Below are 26,585 nucleotides of genomic sequence, written 5' to 3'. Positions count from 1 at the left end.
TTGCCACCTTTTTGTGCTTTCTCTACGCTGGGAAATTCCACTAATTCCACGTTTTTCCCCACTCGGGGCAGGAATTTCTCAGCGGAGCATGAAAGATGAAGACGCAAATTGGCACGAACTATAAAGCGGAATGATTTTGAAAAAGAATCGCATTTTTCTGCAATTTTGCCATTCCATTGCAGCAGTATAATAATAATTAAAAAAAAAGACTTTGCCCAGAAAAAAATCTAAAAATATATATTTATATTAATATTATTTATTTATTTATTGAACTATTTCTTTTCCTAATTTTCCTGTGGTGGCATCCATGACCGATAAGGGAGGTTCTCCAACTGCCATATTGTTTTTGTTACCTCCGCCAAGGCTCTCCAAGCCTTGTTTGCTGATATTTGCTTGAGGATGCTAAGAATGCGCCGGAAGAAAACAAGTTCTTTTCACTGGGGTGGGGGGGGTCACGTTGGTGCGTGATGGGGGGGGTCGCTCTTCAATCTCCCTGGCAAACGAGCACGCCGCCATTGTGGCACGGCCACGGCGCATTAGTGCGCCTTTACAAGGTGGGAGCATTCAGCGTACAAAGATGGGCACATCCTTGGACAGCTTCACACTGGGGGCCTTCACTTCTCAGCGGCGGGAGGGGGGGCACACTGAGAGGGGGTCCCCCCCCCCAAGGCATGCGGGATGATGATGTCATCGCTTGGCTTTGGCCACACCGCCTTACCGGAGACTTCGTCACTAGACTTCATTTCGACTTGATGTATTCTTCATTTCGACTTCACATGTTTGTCATTTTGACTTTAAATTCACGTAATCTAATTCTAGACATCATTTTGATGACATACAAACTTGATTTAGACTTCACGTGGACTTCGTTTAAGTTTGGTGATGTCATCAAGCTTTCACGTTGACTTCATTAGGATTTTGAACAATTTCATAACGTCTTTAAACCTCCATGTTGATGTGAAAGACTTGATATAATCTTGCAGAACTTCATTCATGACCTTTAACCTTCATATTAACTTCTTTGACTTGATGTCCACTCGCATTTTTTCACTTTTATTTGCCATCCCCGCTGTGTTTGTGAGTGCTCAGTGTCTTCTTTTCTTTCTCCTCTCATCAAGTTCAACTTTTTATACATCCATGATTGATGTCCCGCTCATTTGTTTTCCCCCCCTGGGATTTTTTTTAATGACTTTTTTTTTTTTTGGCTCTTATGAAGTCCATCGCTCAGCTCAAGTGGGGCTGGCAGCCTTTGTGTTGGAGGGACGTAAGAGGGGGGCCGCCGGCTATAAATCGCTTGGTGATCTTTGGAAGCTGCGTCCGAGCTGCCTGGATTCCGGGAGGCTAACTGGCTAATGATTAGCCACCTCCTCCGGAGTTTCTGGGAATCCCGTTGCCATTGTTCCTTTATATGCCGACATGGATGACATTTTACTCAGGTGGACGTTTGGTGAGGCGAGGGTGTTAGCATTAAAGCAATGTGTTAGCATTAGCGCAACGGATGAGAACAGATTTGAACCTGAGGACCAATTCGTTGCTGCCGGTGAGTGCTCGCGTGATTATTGCTCAGCGCGGGTTAGCGGTTAGCGGCTAGCGGCTAAGACATGTTTTGTAATTGGAGCAGGACCGAGGGGGTCATACTAAAGGGTCACACAGAGACCAGCAGCATAAGTTCAGTTTGTCTTGACTTTAAGTTGTGGGACTTTTGGGTCCATGATTTAGCTAGTGACATGCTAGAAAATATGTAAGATGGAATTGACTCACTGAACTGAAGTCTTGTGAATTACGTGGACATCTGATATCGTTCTATGCATCGTGATTTTTGACGAGCACCGATGTACTGATAAATAAAAAAAATCATGAAAAAAAAGTAATATTGCCACAAACTAGTAATTTAAAAAAAAAACTGACATCAGTAAAACTTGATGAAAACATGTAAATAAGAAATAAAACAACCACAAAAATATTAGGAAGAAATTATAAGAAAATATTAAATATGTTATATTAAATATGAAACAAAAAAAAACTAAAAAAATATTAGGAAGAAATTATCAGAAAATATTAGAGTTGTTCTTTTGTTACCGTGATGGCTGTTTTAATTGTCCTTTTTTTCTTCCTTTTTGATTTCCCCCTCGGTGCCATCAGAGGCGTTCCGACGCAGGAAGTCAATGAAATGTCTGTCAAAATAAATCAGCGGTCAGATCAAAAGAAGAAACAAGGACTCCTTTGAAAGAAAAGGACATCGCTGCTTTTTCGCCCCCTGTGTGTTTTTGTTCTTCTCCTTTGCACATAATCAATCAGTTCCCTTTCATGCCTCTTTTATTTTATTTTTTTTTCATTCCCGGGAACAAAAGGTTTGATTTGGACCTCCTCTTCCTCGTGTCCGCTGCAATATCCATTTTCATTACATAGATGTTAGCCTGACTCACACACACAAAAATCAAAGGTGACTTGACGGCTGAAGGACAATCACGTCGAGGCCGTCTCGACACCTTTTAGCGAATTTAATATAATCATTTAGATTGGTTAATTACAGAAAATGACATCATCTCCATGCAGAACATGTTGCACCAAGCACATGAGACAATAGCGCTATCGTTAGCATTAGCACGAATAAAAATGTGCTGCCTCTAGGTTCTATCCTGAGAAAGCATCATTTGCAATGTTACGATGACGATAGTGAAAATTACGAACCATTAAGGAAGAAAAGTTGTCCCTCAGCAAAACTGCTTTTATGATATCTTGAAAACATAAAAACCTTGATGGCCTTAGAAGTCTTTAAATCCAAAAGACTGAAGTGATCCTGGTTTTCTTCTTTGCTGACTTTGACAGGATGCCAACTCAACAGCTTTTTGATTGATTTTTAAATTGAATCGGCAAATCTCCGCAGTAGCCCATTCCAGCTGTACCTTGTCACGAGATGACACGGGAAACGGAATCCGCATATTTATTACATCGCAACTGGATCACTTCTTTCTTTTGGAATCAGCCAGTCCGCCCTTAAAATGGCCTCAGATGTTTTCGAAGTGCTTTCAAAGTTGAATTTCCTTGAGATAACCAGTTCATGTCTTGCTTCTCCAAATCCAAAAAGATGATTTAGCATAAAGGAGGCTGTTGAAATGTATCCGTGATTGACGCATCATGTCGGCATTAGCATTCAGCAGCCAACCGGATTACTGTCCCGCTCCAGAATGACCTCCTTTATTTTATCCAACGGCATTTCTATGCAGTATTAATCAGAGGGAGCTTTTAGGACTGACATTTTTTCCCAACTTTCAGTCTTATTTTTTTTTTCTCTCAGTCTCATTGTGTGACTGCTAATGAGATCTTGGGAGGAATCTTCCATTTCCTGTCGGGCTGGATGGCATTTAACATGAAGAACAGATTGTTTTGACACTTTTCCGCACGCATTTTTTCTTGTTTATTAATTATTATTTTTTTTTAGCGGGTAAAGCGTGACGGGTAACCAGCGATTGTATTGCGAAACCACAAAGCAATTACACGCGGCTGCAAGCTGTTTGGGTTTTCATTCAGTGACATCACACTGGATTTAATTACATATGAATCATAATCATAATCATTATGATAGCAGATTAGTAGCGTCAAGCTTCGCAGTCTTGCTTTTGTTTAGGACACCGTGTTCCCCTCATTAAGAGTTTAAGCAAAGGGAACAAACATTTTATGACATCCACTACATTTTGTCATCTAATTTTGGCTCTTTTTTGTAAATGGATAGATTTCAAGCAGCTACTTTAGCTAGCGTCTTTCTTATCCCAAGATATTTGAGCCGTAAAAGTACAGAACGTACTTTATATCCCCTTAAAACCTCCGGTGGCAGAATTATATCCCACCGGGTCGTTTCTGGGCTTTCCGAGCAGCGGCGAGAAATGCTAGCTCGCATGCTAACAGGCTTACAGGCTCTTTTCAAATGGCGGGAAGGAGCGGAGGCTAAGCTAGCTAGCTAACGGCATACTTTAGTGTGATCAATTTTACGTTAATTTGAATATGATGTGGTAATAAAACGTAAAACTTAAAAGCTAGTACACTCCAGTTAGCAAATTGCTATGTCAGTAGTTGATTTGGTCCGCTTAGCGTGGAAGCTAGTTTGTGAGTCGAGGAATGACAGACGTCTCCGTGAACGTCCGAACCTTTTGGCCCACTCTTGTTTTTACACCACCACAACAAATTGAATCCGTCTGCGAAAGTGACTCATTGGTGTTAGCTCAAAGCCACCCTAGTGTGTGTTTGTGTGTGTGTGTCTATGTGTGTGTGCATGGAGTTGTGCACCAAGCTTTTATTAAAGCTGTGCGGCAGTGGCTTGATGAATACCTGTTGTTAAAATCCAATAAGATGGATTTGTGGCTTTTTTCCTGGCTCTTGTTACACCAAGTCATTATCTCTACCCACCGCCGACACCCTGATCAGCTGTTTGTGTGCGAAGGAGATCAATGGCCTGTCACCAACCCGCCACGCCGTGTCCCGATTGGTCACCGGCGACATGTCGTAAGCATTAGCTGGTGGCAAGCACAAAGCGGCGGCGGCGGCGATGAAATGCCAGCGCTCTTAATTGCACCGCTCGCCAGATTTTATTCTTTTTGAAAAGCTTGACAGGACGGTTGTCGCCTAGAATATAGTAATTTTTGGGGGAAAGATATATTTTTTCGGGGTGAAGTAAGTCTATTGCAATTTTGTTGTGGCAAAATATAACTTTTTGTGATCAATTATTACATTTTGGTGTGCAAATATTCCATTTTGAAAGCTAAATATTCATTTTATGCCATAAGACAACTTGGGAAATAAAATTGTGCATTTTTAAATATTTTCTTTTGTGGACAAAAATAATTTGTTACCACTTTTTTTTTGCAATATTGCATTTTTTAGGCCAGATTTAGCATTTATTCTCAATTTTATGATTACTTATTACATTTCCGTGCTCAAATATTAACCTTCTAACCCTAAGCCTTCTCAAAATGCTGCTTATCAGTGCTAATCAATAAACACCGCGCTCAACTGTGTCGAGTAGCCCAGCGCAGAGTTCCTAATCTCCCGCCTCTGTTGTTTTTGAATGTTTTATTTTTTTTTTTTAGCCACAGTAAGCTTTCCCGTTGTCGTGTTTTATCTGAGTCAAGTCAATTTGCCGGCTGTCTTGTAAGGCTGCCCTATAAAATAAAACGTGGCACTCATCCCTCAGCAGTGATCTGCATGCCAACCACTTTGCGGCCTAATAGAAAATGTATAATGCGCCCTTGTCGGCGGCGAGGCTCATGAATAAAAGCGCTTTCGCTGGCGCGCACTTGCAGGCCACTCGTAAACATGCTGATGGAATGCAATCAGGTTTGGCCCTTTATTTACATAACGTACGTGCTTGTCTGTTTTCCCAAGATCGTTTGTCAAATAAAGTTTTTCAGACAACTTCATCATTTAGTGAGGAAGAAAACAACTAAATTTACCCGGATCAGCTCATTTGACTATCAAACTATCATTTTAACAAAAACTCACAAAGCTTTTTTGTGGCCTATTCAGCCGTAATTTTTTTTTTTTTCGGCAGCTGATGGAGTCGGTACGTCCGACCGCCGCGTGGCGTAAACACGTCCCGGCGGGGGAGCGACGACGTCTGGCACGATAACAGCTGATAACGGCTGATAACGGCAGATAGCCATAATTCCTTCATGGTCCCCCAATGTGGGGCATGTGAGGAATCCGGCACACAGATCAACACACAAACAACTGTGTGTGTGTGTTTGGGGGGGGGGTCCTCACACTCATTTGCCAGTGTGGGAGTTTGGGGGGGTGACCTCAATCAGGCCGCGAGCTTACAGTGCCAGCACACAGGATTTGGACGTAATGTTCTTTTTTAAACAATGAGGTCAAGTGTGTTGTGTGTGTGTGTGTGTGTGTGTCTTATCAGGCATATTGCTTATTGTGCTTACCATTCTTCTTTACACTGAGTCGTTCGAACGTGCAGGCGCCCTCATGGACACACCAGGTGTTGCGCAACTGCAAACAAGCCAGGCGTGTTTTTGTAAAATTTTTTGCCTGATTAAAAAAAAAACGTTGTTGGTGTTTTTGGGGGGGGGCGTCATTCGATCGGAGTGTAAGTAAGTAGCGAGGCCTCCGTCTCCATAAACGCGGACCGTTAGCCACAACTCAATCAATCCAGCCCATTGATTCAGCGAGGATATCTCCCCCCTGTTTACGGCGCTCATTTTCCCGCTTAACTTTTTGGGCCAAAGAGCACGGCCGTAAAGTTCGCCCGGCTGTGACTTTACACGAAAGAAAAACACCCGCGCTGGCTTTTAATCGACAGCTGTTAAAATTAACGCCGCATGGCGTTTTACGGCCGCTTTTTGTGTCCGCCGATATTCCGCAAAATGACGCAGGAGAGATAGCCGTGATGACCCCTGACCTCGTTTTTAATTCTATCGCGAGTCGGTGTTGATTTAAAGGCAAGTAGATAATATTTTGATTTTTTTTTTTTTTTTTGTGATATTTTTAAAAAATAGAGGAGAATTGGCGCTGACAACTCTTGGCCTGATTCTTGATTCCATTAATCACACGGAGAGTTCCCGTTAGGTGCGTCAGCCCTTTAATTGACACGACGGGGGTGCACGAGGGGGGCGTGGGAGTCGGCATTGATGTGAGAGCATGAAAGATCAACGCAAATGTCAGCCAGCCGCCTTTCCTCTCGGGAGGCGGCTCAGCCAGAACTAAGAAAATGTTTCCATTTTTTGCCTGTGATTAGGAGCAGCGGACGATTGAACAAGAGCAGCCGTCATTTCAAATCGGGATATGATGAAATCTCATTTTCTCTTCTTTGCTATCAGGTCATTTTCTTTTTAACCAAATTTCATTATTTTTTCAGTTTTATCGGGTAAGTCAAGTGAGAACACGTTTTCATTTCCAATAACGACCTAGAGTCAAGGTGTGTGAAGTGTCACGCCCAAGGCCACAACGACACATGACTCGGACAGAAATGCGTTCGAACCGCCGACCCTCCGGTTACCGATCGACTCGCTCGACTGCCTGAGCCACGGCCGCAGGCACTCGACCCGGCTGGCGACGCTTGCCGGCGGGTTGCCGTGACAACTCGCTGGCAGCTGCTGTGAGGCTGCGCTCTTCTGATTTAGAGGCTGCCATCTGGACCAAGATTGATTTTTTTTTAAATAAAAAAAAACGACAGATCAGCTCGTTACCTTGGCGATCTTAAAACGCTTTACAGCAACGAGCGGCCCGGACCTCATTTGTAGCTCGGGTTTTCGTTGTTGCTTTGGACGAGGACGGTCGTCTGACATTTTCATTGTAGGGTCATTTGGTATATTTCCATTTTTCTTGTTTTTTTTGGCTTGTGATTTGGTCAGACAGCTCTCAAACCGAGTATATAAAACAGATGGCCAATGCTTAATTATGAAAATGGCAGTGAAGTTTGATGGATTGCGGCGAAACATCTAACTATTTGTAAAATTCAGCCCCCGAAGCCAGTTCCACCTAGCAGGATGGAATTTGGTAGACATGTCTATCATGAGTAGACCCACAAAAAAGTCTCAAGAAGCCAAGCCAGAAAATTCACATGAAATTTGCCGTTCTTTTTCAAAGCGGCCATTTCATGATCAAATTAGCCATTACCAGAGGCCTTTAAAATGTAAACTACACCTCCATCTTTTGTCCAATTGCGCCCAAATTTGATGTGTGACACTAAATTGTGAGCCATTTTCTTTTTTATTATTGTGTGTGGGCGTAGCATGGCGGTAAACTTTGATGACTGTTCCCTGAAAATCTCCCGACAAGTACATCACCAGCAGCAGCAGCAGCAATAATGAGAAACTTTTATTGATTTTTAAACACAGCTTGTTTTTGTGGGTTACTCCATTTACGGTTCGATCCGGCTAATAATATTTATTGATGGAGGCATTAGTGAAGAAAACTCCACCAAGTGCAGTGGTTTCTAAACTTCATTTGGATTTGAAGTTCACATGTATGGTGGTCCTTCTTTTTTGGTTGCTTTCACACAAAACACCAGTTTCTCACCAAAAAGTGGAGCAAATAAGTTTTTCCTGTACTATTCTTATTTTTAATATTAATAAATATTTTTCCTTTGTAGCTGCATCCCACTTGGCGGTTAAAGGAGCGGTCGTCACCATGACAACGTCCATGGCCGGCCTCCTCCTGCTGAGGCTCCTCCTCCTCATAATCCCGTCGACGGCGGTGGCAACGGCTCTTCCCAACGCTACGTCAGCGTTCTCGACGGTGTCGCTTTTCCAGCCGCTCACCCAGCCCGAGTGCTCCAAGAAAGAACATCCCAAAGTATCCACACAAGGTTAGACGTCCATGTTTGCTGTCCTTAGCCGTGAAATAAGGCTTTAGGTTTTAGAACAGCACAAAGTTAGCGGTGGTCCTGTAAAATGGGTTCTTTTGTGTTGGTTCTTTATTTGGCAGCAGTGAAAATGCGGCCGACAGTATGTGAGCAAACACGCACAAATTGTTGTGTTTGTTTTGGGTGTTGTGTTGTTTGTCTGCCGTCTGCCCCAAAAAATGAAACCAAAATTAGCTGCAACTGAGCATGAAAAATCGAAAGACAGAAACCTGGAGCTGGATCGACTATGGCATCCGTAGAGCGCCATCTTCAAAGCTGTCCTTTGACACAGTTGTCCTTCGGGTCTTGGGTCGATTGCGATTTTCGGAAAGTTTGAAGGAGATCACTCAACATCTGCTGTTCTGTCCAACCTCCATCATAACGGGTCTGGGGATCGGTTGCCATGGTGACCATGTTCTCTTGGAAGCCACAGCGGTGCTCGGAATGGGGTCCCAGAGCCATTTGGCTGTTTTTAGGCTGAACATTAGCAAATAGACGCTTCAAGTCATCACGTACAATCTGGAAACAATTTGGCAATTGAATCTGAATTGAAAAAAACGATAGTCGAAATTAGCCTTAGCAAAAATGTCAAGCGACTGTTAGCCTAGCAAACCATTCTGAATGGATTTTGTGGGAGAATCCATTTAGCAACCCGGTTAGCATGACGTCATTGGTAATGAAATGTGCTAGCAAACTTTCTTGGTAGCGCTCGGGCAAATTTATTTAATTTATTTTCCAAGTGATTTGCTTTGTTTTGTTTTTTTGTGACTCTCAAGGCACTGCTTTTTGCTATTTTCTTATTGAGTAGATAATCTACACACGCAACAATATTTGTTAAGATGAAGCGGCTATTCCTCCTGGGATCCAAAAGGGAGACGGTTGCGCTCGTTTTAATGCCACCTTTGGAGACGAAGTAATCCAGTGAATAAGCGCCCACGTCGTCATGCTCTGTTTCCCCCCTCAAATCACGGCAAACTCCCGAGAGAATTGAGCAGACACAAAGATATTTATTTTTTCTTTTTTTTTTTCTTTTCCGCGCTTTCCCGCCTGCCGCTCGAGTCTTTTTTCATCTAATTTGCTCCGTCTCGTCTCCTCGCCGCAAATACAACAACGCTTTGCATCACCTTGTGAACCGAACGCCGGGGTAATAAAGGCGGGAGAAGGAGGGGGGGAGAAGGAAAAAAACAAAGCGCGACGCAGCGTTCTTCAGTCTTGATTACCGAGGCGGCCCTAATCGGAGCTGCCGCGCGAGCGTTTGCGGGCCATCAATCATGCCGTTGGAAAGGCCGCGACGGGACCGGCGCTTTGTAAGTTGGAAGAGACGACGGCTCGAGACTAGCTTTGAAAGAACAAGTCGTTGATACGGCATAATAAGTCTCCTATCGATAGCCATCGATGCTAACGCAGCTAATGCTGCCCTTCAATCAAAGTCAACTTTGTATCCCATTTATATTTCATTGCCGTGTTAATAATTTCCGAGCGAGAAGTTGCCACGGAGGACGTTTTTTTATCTTTCTCTCGTCTGCTTTAAACAATTCCAAAGTCTTTTAAAGCCGGCGAGACGGAGAGGAAATCAATGCCATAAATCCCGGCTTTCATTGCAATGCTCCGCATTAGCATGCTAAGGCTAAAAATGAAAGCGAGAAAAGACAAATGTTTGAGTTTGGTTATGGTGACAGAATGACTTGACTTGCATGCTTAAAAGTTTGGAGATCACTTCTTTTGTAGAGTTCAGCTTCAGCAGAGTTGTGTGTTAACACAAACTTGTCAGTCTCAAGTGTCTCGGAATAAGTACTCTGTAAAGTTCAAAAAGGTACTAACCGTTGCTTCCAACTTTTATTTTGAAAGTGTCCTTTCTCTCTGTTTTTGGGATAGCCAATGTGAACCAATTGGATTTTGTAAAATAAGATAAAATGTTTCAAATACAAAAATTAAATCAAAATGAAGCCTCTGCAACATTACAAAATATTAAACAAGTTCTGTGACCGTCTCCTCGATGGATTGAAGTTGTCGCCAAAGCATGGCAGCAAAATAAAAACCGAAACTAACGGTCGGGGTTGGCAAATAAACGGTAAGAGATGCGGGAGTTCAGTGAGGGGCTGCGGCGAGGGGTGGGCGGGTGCTTTACGATCCCAGCTGTGGGCCGCTTACGAGGGGATTGAACCGGCGGTGCATATAAAAAATCTTGTAAGCGGGAGGATAAACGCCAATCATCCTCACTGCGGGAATTCTCAGCAGACGAAGGTTTACCGTCTTTTTAAGGAGAACAAGAAGCGGGCGAGGCCCACTAACACTTCCTGATTGAAGATTAAATACTCAACAGAGTCCTTTTACCGCTCACCTTTGTTTGTCTAGGCTCGTTTCATTCATGCGACAACATACACTAACGATGAACCGATTAAAACAACTAGAAAACCAAGAGCCCGTATTTACAAAACAATCGTCAAGGGCCAAAAAGAATTTGCAGATAGCCTTCAAATGATGCGCCATTGTTTAATTTGGCACTCAAGTGTGATAAACAGTACAAATAAATAAAGTCAAGGATGAAAAACCTTCCATAAATTGTATTGTAATTTGTAGTAGATAATTCATAAAAATATGCGCCGTCAAGCTATGCTAGGCTAAGCTAATAACTTTGTCTTCCCCTCAGTGCTCAGTCCGTGGATGTCCACGTTTTCATGGGCCGGGGTACGGGATTTCTCTCAGCTGACCCTTGACCTTGCCCGGAACGAACTCATTGTGGGCGCCAGGTGAGATAATACACGCACACACATCAGGATACGAACACACACACTGATACACTTTTTGCCCTCGTGCAGGAACTTCCTGTTCAGGTTGGACCTCAGCAACATGACATTAATCCAGGTAAGAGCATCTTGGCTTGTCCCATGACATAAGTATTTTGTTGTGGTCTTGTAAGCATGTCCAAGATATACATTGACCTTCACAATAAAAGCCCAAGGGCAACCACACAGCACTAACAATGAAAGTCCTCGATTGACATTTAGGGGTGCTGTCTAGTTTGTGGAGCTTTTACGATTTTTTAAAGTCACTGCGAGGTGAGACGTCAGTCAGATATTTTTAGAAACAATTTCCTGCTCGCCGGTGACACAAAGATGGCGGGAGCCAAGGCCACATTATTGCTTTTCGGAAGCTGTTGTGTGTGTCCGCGTTTTTGTGTCTGTGTGCGTGTGCAAGTGATTCACGGACATTCATTAGAGACATTCCAGAAGAATCTAGCTCAACACCTGAAGCACCATCCAGACACGGAGGGCCACAGGTTATTGTGCTGTTGCTGTTGCTGATGATGGAGGGAGGGAGGGAGAGAGGGAGGGGGGGAGGGAGGGAGGGAGGGAGGGATGATGGAAGGGGGGGTGTAGGGTACCGAGGCGAGGCCCAATGGAACTCAATTGTCGACATTAGCGAGCAGGAAAGCTGCACTGCAAGAAATAAAACACGCACACATGCTCGTACATGGTGACTTTCACAATAAAAGCCTTGAGTGAGCCGCTTCCATCTTTAATAATAAGTCACACTTTCAAACTTGAACTTAATTGTTCCACTTGTTTTTACGATCTTGCATTAAAAATGTTAGATTGGGAGCCTTTATTGTAAAAGTGCAGCTGCAAGTCTTGGAACGAACACAGATGTGATTTACTTTGCGGAAATCTATTTTTCCCATTACAGCAATTGTGAATATTCTAAACAGGCTAGGTAATAATCTACAGTCATCCAGAAAAGATCCTCTTCAAGGATGCATCGCAGTGCTCCCACTCAGACTTTCCCCGGGCGGCCCACGCCATTTTTTTTTTTTTTCTGCTCCTTCTGCTATTTTTTTTTTCTATGCCGTGTTGCCGCGTGGGATGCGGGCCGGCGCCGCATTTAGTACCGGGTCTGATGCCTGATTGCCGCCCACCTGCGCCCGTTGACAGTGTGCCCACTCGGAGGTGCCCCCCCCAACACACACACACTCGTCCCCCGTCACCACTGTGGAACAGCAGGAGGAAGATGGTGGGAGGTGTGTGTGTGTGGACTGTATAAGTATGTGTGGGATGGATGGTTAAAAAAAAAAAAAAATGTCTGATGGGAGCAAAAGAGGAAAATGAGCCTTTATGCATTTCTCATTATTTGCGTCTTTGCATAAACACTCGCGTTCATAACCTGCCGGAAACTCATAACAATCAGATTAAAAAAACAACAATAACAACATCTGTTCATCATAATGGATATTATTACTCTGTTCATTCAGTTCCCAGTAGCGCTCGAGCAGCGAAAAACTCGTCCTAAATGGCTTTTATGAAGCTCACTGGCAACGTTTTAAGTAACACAAGGTGGGAAAGCACATCGCTTTTTTTTATTGAAGGAAGCTAGCTAGCTAGCTAGCTAGCTTTTGGCTCCACTGGCTCTAAATCTAAAATGTCCGTCTCCCTTTTTTTAGTATACCTGCCCGGACTTGCTTTTGAAGTGATTAATCTGTAATCTGGTTTGTTTGTTTGTGGCGTCTGGTGAGTGAGCGTCGCTCCGATAATATCAGCGAGGATAATAAGAAGAAAAAGAAAAAAAGGGAGTTTGGAATGTCAACACAGTGGCTATTCCGTATCTGCCATTGGCTTATCTTGTTTTCGCTCCCACGTGCTGCTCGGATCATCTCGTACGTCAACGGAGAAAACTCCCAGAGCCCCTAAGATGATCGCCAAGATGATAACTTGACATGTTTGCGGTGATTTGTGTCTGTTGGCAGTGCAGCTCGGCCATTTTGTCCATTTTTTTTTTTAGCTGTTGAATGAGCCACCTAAACCCGAATCCAATCCCGACCCTCAATCCAGTCTTTGAGTTCGGTGACATCGGTTTGGGAAAATGAAAGTTTATCCTGAATTATTTTTATAGTTTCCAAGCGTTTCCAAGTTCACCTTTAAACCCGCCAAGCATCCTAAAAAGCTCTCACAGCTGTGCGGACAAACCTTTGACGTTTCATCTCGATCCGGTCCTGGAAACAGGAAGTGGTCCTCGTTCCAACGTCGACAACAACGGGCGGTCTTTGAGAACTTTGCAAAACACCGTTGGGAAAATAAATGCAGCTGTTGTTTTAGATGCCGTGTCTGCGCTCAGGAGTCCCGCTGGGCTCGAGGTGGAGGTCTTCAAGTCTTTCCATGAGATCTTTCTTTGAGGTCTTTTTGTCAAGTTTTTTTTTGCTTCGTCTTTCCCCTGACCTTTCTTCTCCATACTTTTACTCGAGGCTTTTTCATCTCTAGGATATCCTCTACCTTTCAAATTCTCCTCAAAGTGGTTTTGTAAGATCCTTTATGTGAGGTCTTGTCTGGGGATGTTTTCCTAATGTCTCCCCTGGTGGACCTCCTGTCGGGTTTCATCCTTGTGCACAAGGACACGCAGCTGCAGCCAGTGACTTGTGAAGTCCAGAGAGCTTTTGTGGAGAGAGAAAAAAGGGGGAAGAGAAAGCTGGAAGCCCAGCGTCTCGCAGCTTGGCAGCTGATTTCATTCACAGCCGCCTTGCTCTTCAATTTGTCGGTAGATTTAATTATTGATACGTCCTCCGAGGGAACGGAAGAGTGTCATGTATAATGTGAGCCGTGTACATTAGTGCCGAAATGATCCATGTCCAGTGGAGATGATTTATTTATTTTTTTTCATTTTTCTTCCCGGTCCACGACAGAGCGATGTTTACATTATGGCGGTTGGTGTGTCAAATCAAATGTCGCCGCCTGACCTTTAAAACGATGACGCTCGCCAAAATGGAGGTGATGGGGGGAGTAAGATTTTTTTTTTTTTTTTTAAGGCTGATTCTAATATGAGCGCGGGTGTCAAGCAGAACTCTGCAGAACCTTCTCATTATGTCGGAGGTATATTACATAATACCCTCTACAAAATGACATTTTATTTCATATTTAATAATTGTATGATTAAGATCGACGCTCGGCTCCATTCTGAAGAAATCGAGGAGCTCCTCTAACAGCAGTATGTTCATATTAAATCTCAGAAATCTTTTTTATCATGAGATTAATAGTCACTTGATTTGTTGCTTTTTTGAAAATTATTTCATAGTTTTTCAGTTACATGGTTCAATAATTAATTAGTTGGTAAATTAATTAGTTTGTTTATTAGTGGATATTTAGTTTTTTGTTGGTTAGGAATGTGGCTAAGTTAGTTGTTGAGTTGGTTAGCTGGTTGGCTAATTTAACGTAGTCAGTTATTTGTTAGTTTGTTCTGTGGTTGTTTAGCTGTGTCCTTAATGAGTTAGCTAATGAGCTAATTGCCTAATTAGCAAGTTTGTTTGGTTGGTTGATTAGTTGGAGTCAGCCAGTTGGTTAGCAGGAGATCATGAGATGGTGTACCTAATCAAGTGTCCGGTGGTTGTACAATACAATAGAATACAGTGCTCCTACAGTTTGGGGGAGGTAGGGGGGGAGGAGGTCCCCCACCGGGCCAGACATGGAGTGGGAGGCAGCAGAGCGAGCCGTCTCACGCCGAGCGCCTCTCTTCACCTCTGCGCGGCAACTTCCTGTCGTCAGGTACGAGCGCCGCTGGCTGCCGGGGGACTGGAAAGACACACTTTTCCGCACCACTTCTCCTCCTACACAATTGCTGCTTTTAGATTTAAAAAAAAAAAAAGCATTTGCTCCCGGTTGACTCGGCTACTGGAGTTGCCAACGTGTGCCAATTTATATTCATGATTCCATCATACATTTGGAATTTTCCAAAACGGACAGACTTGAGTAGCACCGAGCTTATGTTGGACTCAAGCTACCTATGATTAGGCAGCGACCAATCGGCACCTGTCAATCAAGAGGGTGGCCCGCCCCCTTCCTTGGCGGTCAAGCTCTGTGACTTGCTGACACCAAAACAAAAACAAGCGAGTCCTCTTGACAGCCTCTGACAGTCTGACGGGATGACGTCACGGTCAACACACACACACACACACACACACACACACACACACACACACACGCACAAAGAGGCAGTCAGATGCCTGTGCCATGAATCACTGCTCGGGGCATTGCCATTTTTTCAGTCTGGTCTCCAAGGATCCCTGTCGGCTTAACCCGCTGACCTTCACCGCAAATACCCCCCCTCCCCGAACCGCCCCCTCAAAATACAAACACACACACAACCCATCTCTATAAAGCTCGTCCTTGCCACTCTGGAGAAAAGCCAAAGCCCTCGAACCCCCCACCCCTCCCCTCAGAATGCGAGCCAAAACCTGAATGAGTGCAATCAGCAATGCAATCTGGGAAATGAGCGTCCGGCCCGTAGGTCGCTTTGCACGAAAAATACGGCCATCCGTCTCAAATCCAATAAGGGTTCATTTTAGGTCGTTTTCTTGTTGTTCTCTTTGGCGTGACTAATGCTTGTTTGGCCTTTATTTTTATTTATTTCTTTTCAATCCCAATTGATGCAACAGGCATTTCTCGGTATTAGAAAAATCCCCTTTATTTTATTCTTAAAGTGGACCGAGCGCGCGTAGGTGAGCGGAGCGACACGTTGTGTACCGTCCTCTCCGGCGAGCACGCATGAATATTAAAGAGTGTGATTTCCTGGCGGCCGCACAATGAGGCTCACAATTGAGCGTGCGCTGTCCTCGGCGTGCTACATTCCACACAATTAAAGGCAGCTCTGCTTCCCTGCCACCACATTTTACTTTTATTTGCTTCTTCTTCCACCGCAACATTTTGATTGCGTGCGCCCCGAGCCCGAGCCGAGCGTTGGAGTTAATTTCCCACCATTAGGCAAGGCGACAAGCTAACCTGACGCCGCATTCTTCCCGTTTTCACCCGCCGCCGCACATGAAACAACACGCCGGCATTTGCATAAAACACAATCTGTGGCAAAGGGGGGGGGGGACAATGGCGGCGGGGTGTCACAGCGCGCTAATCAAGGCTTAGACTACATGTGGCGCCGCGCTGATAAGAACAACATTGCCAGGCAGTCACAAATAAGTCTAGCCGGTCATCGTTGGCCGCTACCCGCCATTACGATTCAGCGCAGGGCCTTGTTGGTTATGTTGGTTATGTTGGCCTTGTTGGTTATTTTTAGTTGGTTGGGTGGTTGTTGGTAAGTGTTGGTTAGTTTTTTGATGAGTTCATCAGATTGAAATGGGGAGGTTGTTTACTTTTAGCCATTTCAGTTGTTAGCTAGTTTGTTAGCTTGCTTAGTTGCGCGGTTTGTTTGTACGTTAGTTAGCCAGGTCGTTTCTCGGTTTGTCGGTTCGTTGGTCATTTACAGGTCGTTCGTTTTAGTTAGTCTTGATCAGGTGGTCGTTGGTTAGTTTGTTAGTTGATTAGTATTTGTTGGCAGGTTGATTGGTTGTTAATCGGTTTTTTTCGTGAGGTATTTGGTTGTGAGGTTTTCTAATTTGGGTGTTTGGCAATTTCGATCTCGTTCGATAGTTAGGTGGTTCGGGTCTTTGTTTGCTATTTTATCAGTTGGTTTTTAGTTAGTTAAAAGCCACACGACCGCTTTGGATGCAGATTTAGATGACGGGCGGTGTGAATTCAGGTCATGGTTGTCGTGCAAAATGATGACAAAATGGTGACGTGTAATAATAACTTTGTTCAAGGCTGTACGTTGACGTGCTGATGAATGGTTCGAAGAAGGGAATAAGTCATTATAAATGTGACTAATTAGCGTATGCTTTCTGTTCTGGGATTAGAGATCCCAGACGGAGAGAGGAGGGAGAAAAAGGAGCGGTCGCCGGATTAAAGTGCTAACGTTGTGTCACCTGGCAAGTCTCTTAAGATCCAATTAAAATTGTGTGGAAGGGCCATTACGAAAAGGAAACGTGTGAAAACAAACCAAGTCAAAAGAAAACTGTGACAACCCCGCAAGAGCGTCTCGCTGAGTGTTTGGGACCGACTGCTTGGTTTTAATTAAAGACCAAGGCAGGTTCTCACACTAATTTGCTCATTTTTGTCATTTTGCGGGAAAAGATACAGACAACCAATCAGGACGACTGTTGCACGATGAGGGGCAAGATGGCAGCTGTGTCAAAGAGACGAGGCGGGACTATAGTGGGAAATTTGAAAAGCTGTTATTTACAATGTACTCTCTCTCCCTCCCTCCCTCGCTCTCTCTCCTCTGGTCTCCTAGGCGACGGACTGGGCGCCCGACGACGAGACCAGGAGGTCCTGTCAGAGCAAAGGCAAAACAGAGGTAGGCTCGCCCTGACTTAAAACCTTCGAACCGCTTGAAACTTGTCCTCACTTCAAACTTGCGGAAATGGATGTAAACATGGCCGCTGAGTAATCGTGTGGAAAATCAACTTTCTCTGATTGTCAGCCACAACTATTAACTCGTTTGCTGATTTCGATTGGTTTCGTACTGATTGCAACCTTATTCACGCAAAGGCGTCCAATCAATTCTCTTTGAAAATGGCTGCCTGGCATCGTGTCTCGATGACAAACGACCCGCTCGTTTTTACTTTGTTGATTTTTGTCGTGCAGATTGAGTGTCAGAACTATATCCGAGTGCTGCTGGTCAACAAGACCCAAGTCATGACCTGTGGGACCAATGCCTTCCAGCCCCTCTGCACCATCAGAGAGGTACCACGCTCCGACTTTTATTTTATTTTAATTAATTAATTAATTTATTTATTTATTATGTTTTATTTTATTTTATTTTATTTTATTTTATTTTATTTCTTTTCTCTATTACCATATGACTCATTTTGGGTCTTTTTTCAAGTGGAAAAATTGGCACAATTTTTCTAAGGTCGGCCATCTTTGTTTCTCGAAGTTCTTTGTTTCTTCCCTCAACCAATCAAGAGATGACTTTGTGGCAGGTGGGCAACCTGAGCAAAGTGTTGGAACGCGTCAACGGCGTGGCCCGCTGCCCGTACGACCCTCGCCACAACTCCACGGCCGTGCTGACGGAGCGCGGGGAACTCTACGCCGCCACCGTCATCGACTTCTCCGGACGCGACCCCGTCATCTACCGCAGCCTGGGCGGGATGCCGCCGCTGCGTACCGCGCAGTACAACTCCAAGTGGCTTAACGGTAAAGCGCCAAGCGAGCGGCGGATCGCTGGCAATTTAATCTGTTGTGTTGATTTCTATCGGACGCCTCGCAAGTTTTAGACTTTTACGCCAGGGCGAGGAGCGAAGTGGAGATGAAAGTGAGGAAGCGTGAACAACTGGCCTGACGACATAGCGGGCAAACGTAGATTGCTGATCCGTGAGCAATGGAAACTCGAACACACACACACACCTGACTACACACACTTGCTGTCAGCGTTACAGAATTGCCTTTCTACCGGATTGGAAGGTGAGAATAAAAATCTCATTTCCAGCGTTAAGCCGCCGCACCGGTTCAGACGGACCCAAGCAGGCGGGGGGGATCAAGGTGGGGGCTGGATCCAATCAATCTGTTCCCTCGTGGGATTGGTCGTCAGCCAGGCGCCGACCGACTCGCTCACGTCACGCCCCCGGATAGCACAAAGAGCTAACTAGTAAACGAGTCAAAAGTGAATTTCATCTCGGTTGAGTTTGTTTGTTTTCATTCGTAACTAGTAACTTGAAATTCGGTAGATGACGCAAAACATCTCAAGTAGTCAAGTCTGATTTGTCTGATTGCAAGTAAATCCCACAAAGTTGCTTAAGTTTCCCAGAGTCGCATCCGTCACGTCCGCAAGACGGGGAGCCCGCCGCCGCCGCCCGTTTGTTTACGGCGCCCCCCCGTGCCGCTCTCCGCTTTATGGATGACGGCGCATTTGCAAAAATTACGCTTTACGACTCCTCTGTGTTTAGGCGAGATGCGAGGCGCCCGTATCGCTTACAACAAACACGGTGGAACCTTTTCTCTGCACCGGCAGCTCGCCTCCCAGAAGGAAACAAAAGACTGAATAGAAGGAAATGTGCCGTCTTTTGTTGAATGTCACCTGTGGCAAAACGGAGGCGGAGTATGCAAATGAGGAGAGGACAGTGATTTTTCAAAAATGTCAGTTTAGCACAAAGTGAATTGTGCTCTCTTTTCAGCACACTGTGGACATTTCACTTTCTCTCCAAAGACATCGAACAATTTAGCCTTGATGGACGACAATAGAACCAAACCCAAACGGCGTCACATGGATTTGCCATCAAAACATCGCGTCCGTCTATCACCCGCTGTTTTTCATCCTCTCTCGTTTACACCTTTGGCACTTTTATTACACGCAATAATAGCCGGGTGCGGGGTCAGCGGCGGAAATGCCTACCGGACCTGAATGCATCAATGCTGGAGGACCCAAAGGAGAGAAGATAAATGTAGCAAATATCTGTGTTCGCCTTTTACGACCAAACATCTTGTACTCGTATGTCTTTTTTTTTTTTTTTTTCTCTCTCTACACCTGAATGCCTCATTTCGTTAAGCAACTGAACATTTGGGAACATATTTTTACAAAGCTCATCCGGCCTCAAACACTGGAGAGTGTCTTTTTTTACCACAAGCACTGAACGCATCGCATCTACAATTTAGTTTTTTTAAAAGAAAAAATAGCATTTATATTCATTTATCCGCTGTAATGACCTTCTCCTTTTCCTCCCTTTGTCCCGGCAGAGCCGCATTTCATCTCCGCTTACGACATGGGCCTGTTCACGTTGTTCTTCCTGCGGGAGAACGCGGTGGAGCACGACTGCGGCAAGACGGTGTACTCGCGGGTGGCGCGCGTCTGCAAGAACGACATCGGCGGACGCTTCCTGCTGGAGGACACGTGGACCACCTTCATGAAAGCCCGCCTCAATTGCTCGCGCTCGGGGGAGATCCCCTTCTACTACAACCAGTTGCAGAGCACCTTCCACCTGCCCGAGCAGGACCTGATCTACGCCATCTTCACCACCAACGTGTAAGTCATACCAAAAGAAAACCTCTGCTGTAGTTTTTGTAAAAAAAAAAAAAAAAAAAAGACTTTCACTACGTCTCACACCTTGAGGCCAGTTTTTTTTTAACGACTGCACATAAAAGCCTCACATCTAGAGGACATCTTTCTTAACGACTGTGCCTGAACGCATCACATCTCGCGCGTTATTTTGGAAAGCACCCAAAAGCTTCACATCCAGTTTTTTTTACAACAGCAATTGAACGCATCGCATTTTTTTTTACAGTAGCTGGGGAATTGACCACTATATCGCAGCTTTTTTTTTTTTTTTTTAACTGTCCCTGAATGCATCACACCTCTCGAAGGTGACTCCACCCTAACACAACAGTGGCTGTGCATCATCCCGAACCTGCACTTGTTTGTCGAGCAGGCAGAAAAGTGTTTTTGTGCTCTTCTTCCTCCTTTGTAATAATGAACACCTGCTGCGTTTCCAGTAAGTAATTTCCTTTGAGTGCTTTATTCCTGGTATCGATGGTGCGTGCTGTTATTACTCGCCTTCCTTACACTAACTAATGACTCATGACACAAGCTTCTCATTAGATGCAGTAATAGTTTGTTCCAGAATGATGGGAATTTCTCTTGCAAATACAAAAACGTTGTCCGCTCTCCAGTGAGCTCACTCGCAGATGTTCCGTGTGACTAGAACGCCCAACGTCACCGACAACGATCCAAGTTGTTCCCATCTGGCTTTTTGTTTTCTATTTGGCGCTATCAGGGCTGACATGGCGATCACGTGACAATAACAGTCAACCATTACGATCACGTGACAATAACAAGAGCGAAGATGACTCCTTTCTCCTCCGTAGCTTTTCATCTCCTCCTTAAGATGATGGATTGATCGTGAAAATAATTAGTACCTGTGAAAAGAGGCTTGTCGAAAGTAATGTGAGGGCTTTAGCGTAGACGCAGGAGAGCGCCACAGCCGCCTTTTAATTAATTGGATGCTGGCTAAGATGCCATTACTTACTAATTATGATTCTCCTTCATCATTTGTGACTCGCTTGGAATGTTCTTTCTATTCGGCACACTCATCTAGGAGTGGACCTGCCAGAACAACTGCTGTGGCAACATGAAATGTGCTATGTTGCTTTAAATAATTCATTTCTAGCAAATTCGAAGCATGGACTTTATGCTAAAATGCTCCTTGATTGACATCGGTGGGTGTGATGATGTCATCAAGTGCATCATGTGACTCAGTGAGGAAGTCCAAATGGGTTTTTTTCACACTTATTTATGATCTCCGGAAGCAATTACACACACATCCGAGACTCTCTCAGAGTAGCCCGACACTGGCGACGTGCTTTATTTAGCGAGCGTTGCTTTATGTTTTCGTTCAGGTGTTTGCTGACTCATGAATAAATGCCGCCCTTGTTGTGCAGTGTGAAAATATGTATGTAATTCACGAGCGGTGCTGAGCGAGCCTTTTTTTTTTTTTTTTTTTCTTTGTCCCCTGCCACACTGGACGTCAGTGTGTTTATGGCTGTTTCATTTTCAGCAACAAAATGAGGCCGGACACAGGGAGTCTGACATTTGGCTTTGTGGCGGGCAATTTAGGGTCGTTTTGGCCATTTACGTTCGCCTCTTAGATTTCTTTTTGCGATCGCTACCGGATTTGGAAGCACGAAAACGGAGACAGATGGGCAACGCTAGATTGAGAAGAATTAGAGATTTGGTCATTGCGTTTGGGCGCAACGTGGCAATCAAGTTTGATGGCTCGCCATAAAACACTAATAACACAGCTCATTAACTTTTAGATTTTTCACTTAGCAACATGAAATTTACTTACCATGTCAATCATAAATGGACCTACAAAAAAAGTCCACCAGTTAGTTTCTATGTGTTGGTAAGCCGCCATCTGGTCGTCCTCCCACAAGTCTCGCCGACTCACGCTGGTGACGAACAAGCGTGTGGGCGAGCCTGGTGACAAACAAAAGAGAAGTCAGCGTTAGGAAAGGAAGGAAGTCATTACCACCTCTCTCTGTCTCACTCGCTCCTTCTTACGTGACACCTGCTCTCCAAGTGAGACTTTAATTATGTTCTTATTGACTGCACGGAGCAGATAGAGGAGCTCAGCCAGTAGCCAAACAAGACGTGCTAGTGTAGCGTGTACCGATTCATTAAGGGGCGGGGGTGACATGGATCAACACACTAAACACAATGTTGACATCTGGAGTAACAATTACTTCTTTTCTGTACTTCTCCTGTCTCCAATTCATATCTTTTCTTCTGTAATGTGCTTTTACTGTCCTACCTCAAACCTATGATGTCATTTCCTGTCCTGTGTTTCATCCCCAGCAACAGCATCGCAGCCTCGGCCGTGTGCGCCTTCAACCTGAGCGCCATCACGCGTGCCTTCAACGGGCCTTTCCGCTCCCAGGAGAATCCCCGCTCCACCTGGATGCCCACCCCCAACCCCATCAGCAACTTCCAGGTCAGTCTCACTTTGAGCATCATTAGTCGGGCAGGAAAGGACAAACGGTTCTTCTCTCTCTCCATGGTCAGTGCGGTACCATCGAGGACGAAGGTCCAAACGAGGGTCTGACGGAGCGCAGCCTGCAAGACGCCCAGCGCCTCTTCTTGATGAATGAAGTGGTGCAGCCCGAGTCGGTGGACCCGCTGGTCATGCAGGATGACGTGCGCTTCTCCCACCTGGCAGTGGACATCGTGCAGGGCATGGACACGCTCTACCACGTCATGTACATCGCCACCGGTCAGTACAGATAAATCCGCATGGTCGAAATGTACCGCAAAGTCAGGAGCATTTCCTCCACCATGAGCAGAATACGGCAGCATCCTGAAGGCGCTGGCCACGTCCAACAAGAACCTGCAAGGCTGCTACCTGGAGGAGTTGGAGCTCCTCCCATCCGGTGTGCGGCAACCAATCCTGAGCCTGCAGATCCTGCACAGCGACCGCTCGCTCTTTGTGGGCCTCAGCGACCGAGTGCTAAAGATCCCCCTGGAGAGATGTTCCACATACCGCACTGAGACGTGAGTCCATAGTCTCCACTTGGCTGCATTTTACTCCGCAATCTCTTGCTGTAGTCCACAGTGACCACTTTGCTGTATTATTATGCGCCAGACAATGTCGTAAATACCGGATGTCCTTGTGTACCAGTACTTTGTTCCCCAAGTGATGCGTTCAAGGTGGCGTGTTTCCCAGTGTTGCTTTGAAGCCGACCACGAATAGCCTTTGTTCGTCCAAGGAAGGAAGGCGGTCGAGGTTGCTTCTGTTCTCTGTTGACAGTTAATTCCCGCCGCCCTATAGGAGCTGATTAAAACGTCCTCCGCTAGGATTAATTAACCACCTTAAAGTCTTTACTTTTTTTGTAGCCAGGTTAGCAAACGGATGTTTTCAGGTGGCTCAGCGCTACCTTGCCGCAAAGCTCTTATTATTGTAATTATTATTATTATAATAATACACATTAATATTTTATCTAACTCTGTATCTGCACACAACTACACACACACACACAGAGGAGTCAGACAGTTGATCTAATGAGATGTCGGCAGGGAGAGGAACACGAAGATCCCCTCCAGCTGGGGACTACTCACTCTGACACTTTTCCTCACTCCTGACTCGTGTCAACGTGTCTTGTCATTTTAGCTCTTCACGTCGGCGGACATTTTGACAGCTTACCGAAGCCTCTGCAACACAAAAACGTCAACATGGCTAACATTAGAAATAACCAACGAATGGAATAATAGAACGCTAACTCAGTGACTTAATGACCTTAAGTGCAGAAATAAAAATAAATTGTTACTTTCAGTTATATGCCCCAAGCAAAATCATAAATGTATGGACACCAAATATTTCCCGTTTCCCACCGCGTGCTGTTAGCTTCGCACGCTAAGTGTTGGTTGTATGTGTTTTCTGTGGCAGGTGTGAGCGTCTTGCGAGCAAATTCAATTAAGTGAAAGTGCTTTTAATGCCTCGCTCTTTTCTCGTATTGATCCACTCGCTAGCTCGCGTTGAGCTCATCCATCTTGTTTTTTGGTTACGCTGCTAAACCTTTTCAACAGCGCGTGATATGTAGCCTTTTACTGATTGCCTGTGTGCGCGCGTGTCCGTATTGGTGTGTGCACCTTGTCCTCTATTTATGGTGATTAGATTTGACCCGGCCACTTGGCACCTGGAGCTAATGGCGCCGTGTCATCCTCCGCCCGTCTCGCTAACTCACCCCGAGAGCTGATTTACGTTAGCCGCAGCGACGCGCTAGCACGGCCTGCAATAGTGCACGAGCTAGGCTGCCATTGAAATTCCCAATATGTTTCTGCAGAGGTATTGAACGCCACTCGGTGTGTCACCCGGTGTCAACAGCTTGTCTCTAATTGGATGGCAGCAGTGTTGCATCACACACGTAGCGGCTGACTGGAGCCTTCCCGTCGCTCGGCTGCGCCTCGGGGAAAGAGCCTCGCCGCTGGGGGAGAAGCTGAGCGGCGTGAACTTGTCAGTGTGCTTCTCCCCCAAGGAAAGCGGGAGTGCGTGTTATAATAGGCTACTGCCTCGCAGTAGCGCCTCGTTTTTTTTTTTTTTGGGCCGTGCCGATCATCGGCGCAATTATCCGCGCGCACGCCAGATTTTAACGCGGCCGCCGTAAAAGCTGACAACGATTTTTACGACAAACGATCGGAAGCGACAATTACGCCAACAGACAATGCGCACGATTTATGGCCGCTGATGTTATGTTTCTGTAGCCTGTTTAACATTGAGCTCACGTCAGTGAAGCAGCATGTGGCTCATTGCCCAGAGTTGTTTTCATACGCCTGTAAACGATTTTATGTCAGAGGACCTTGTACATGGCAATCCGTGCATGTGCAAATGGTCCTTTTGCTTGTGGACGATTAAATCTGACAATGCGGTTAAAAATTCGAACGTCGTTAAAATAGACGTTACTCTGCAATCTGCTGGTCGGGTCTGAATTTTGTCTTTTCAACATGCAAGGCGTCGTCTACTTTATCTTTGACTTTGACTGGCGCTCAAAGTTCCGTGCAGTTGAGCCGCAAACGAGAGCTCCTCGATGAAATCACTTCGCCGACCTTGAGCCGCTGACTCGCACCATTAGCCGCGCTCGCCTGCTGTCGTTTCATCTGCACCTGATGGCGCCTTTTAATAATGGCGAGGAGGCGTGGACAGGAAGTGCCGTGAAGGCCGACAGGAAGTGAAGCTAATGAGCCGCTTCAGTCGTCCTCATTAGCGGCCTAACATTCAATTAGGCGCCATTCAACAAGAATATCTTTTTAATCGGCCTTTTTGCCCCTCGATTTCTGAAACGATCGCAATTGCGCCCCCTGCAGGCTGTGCTTGGAAGCTCGAGATCCTTACTGCGGCTGGGACATGCGTCAACGGCGCTGCACTACGCTGGAGGACAGCACCAACATGAGTCAGTGGAAGCAGAACATCACGGCGTGTCCGGTAAGTCACGGTAACTTGAAGGTTGAGACTTGAACCCAGCTGTGGAACTTTGGTGTTTAGTCGCAGAACCAGACCAGGCACGGCGCTTTCGGAGACTGGACGGCGTGGCAGGCGTGCAGCAACGACGACGGCGTGGACGGCGTCAGCTCCTGTTTGTGCCGGTCCAGGTCATGCGACAGCCCGGCCCCTCGCTGCGGGGGCAGGAAGTGCGAGGGCGCCACCATCGAGGTGGCCAACTGTTCCAGGTGGGGGGAAGAGCCACGAGTCTTTTATCAACATGGTGAATACACAATTACTCCAGGCAGTCGCAATAATATAGGATGTTTTTTTTTCTCCCGAAAATTCACACATTGTGAATATTCAAATATATTTAATCAAAAAAGATTCAAAATTCAAATTCATTCATCTCAATAATTGACTGACTGTAAATAATACAATATCTTTAGATGTAAATTAGTTTATTATTTATTTTTATTTGTTTTGTCTAACTCAAAATATTAATTTATTTTTAAAAAATTCATTTGTTTTGTCCAACTCAAAATATTTTCTAAATTGACTTGCTGTAAATAAAATGTAAAAATATTAAAAGGCAGTTTTGCATGTACATTTATTAAAAATAATATAATGAAAAAAAATTGTCAAAGACTTTTATGTTAAAACACGATTTGTTTTGAATTAGTAAGTAACCATTATTCACCATACTTCTTAAACCTTGAGCCCATCAGTGATTTGTAAAGCTCAAACGTGACCCTTGAATACAAAGGTTTTTTTTTCAATCCTGGTCTAATGAGCTCCTATTATCGGTGTGCGTCGCCGTAGAAACGGAGGCTGGACGCCCTGGTCGTCATGGGGACAGTGCAGCACCAGCTGCGGCACGGGATTCGAGCTGCGCCAGCGCTCCTGCAACAACCCGGCACCGCGGCACGGAGGCCGCGTCTGCGTGGGGGCCGTTCGTGACGAGAG

The 26,585-nt window shown here is 45.2% G+C and overlaps 1 protein-coding gene across 5 annotated transcripts in view; it reads left to right on the top strand.

The window, feature by feature from the left end:
* sema5ba (sema domain, seven thrombospondin repeats (type 1 and type 1-like), transmembrane domain (TM) and short cytoplasmic domain, (semaphorin) 5Ba) overlaps nucleotides 1-26,585 on the top strand; it is a 40,572-nt gene that overhangs the window by 7,058 nt on the left and 6,929 nt on the right. For 2 of the 5 annotated variants that reach the window (XM_049728585.2, XM_049728583.2), the window contains exons 1-14: nucleotides 474-1,540; nucleotides 8,096-8,311; nucleotides 10,998-11,097; nucleotides 11,167-11,212; nucleotides 17,450-17,512; nucleotides 17,803-17,901; nucleotides 18,141-18,354; nucleotides 19,891-20,176; nucleotides 22,505-22,640; nucleotides 22,712-22,919; nucleotides 22,990-23,197; nucleotides 25,505-25,622; nucleotides 25,683-25,867; nucleotides 26,442-26,585. In XM_049728585.2, the coding sequence (XP_049584542.1) occupies nucleotides 1,417-1,540; nucleotides 8,096-8,311; nucleotides 10,998-11,097; nucleotides 11,167-11,212; nucleotides 17,450-17,512; nucleotides 17,803-17,901; nucleotides 18,141-18,354; nucleotides 19,891-20,176; nucleotides 22,505-22,640; nucleotides 22,712-22,919; nucleotides 22,990-23,197; nucleotides 25,505-25,622; nucleotides 25,683-25,867; nucleotides 26,442-26,585 (2,147 nt within the window). In that variant the 5' untranslated portion in view covers nucleotides 474-1,416. Of the gene's footprint in view, nucleotides 1-473; nucleotides 1,541-8,095; nucleotides 8,312-10,997; nucleotides 11,098-11,166; nucleotides 11,213-17,449; nucleotides 17,513-17,802; nucleotides 17,902-18,140; nucleotides 18,355-19,890; nucleotides 20,177-22,504; nucleotides 22,641-22,711; nucleotides 22,920-22,989; nucleotides 23,198-25,504; nucleotides 25,623-25,682; nucleotides 25,868-26,441 lie in introns of those variants that run through there. The other 3 variants (XM_049728584.2, XM_049728586.2, XM_049728587.2) reach the window with 3 other exon arrangements.

The sequence above is a fragment of the Syngnathus scovelli genome, chromosome 8, assembly GCF_024217435.2.
Source record: "Syngnathus scovelli strain Florida chromosome 8, RoL_Ssco_1.2, whole genome shotgun sequence".
NCBI classification, from domain to species: domain Eukaryota; kingdom Metazoa; phylum Chordata; class Actinopteri; order Syngnathiformes; family Syngnathidae; genus Syngnathus; species Syngnathus scovelli.
This window is presented reverse-complemented; position numbering and strand designations above follow the sequence as displayed.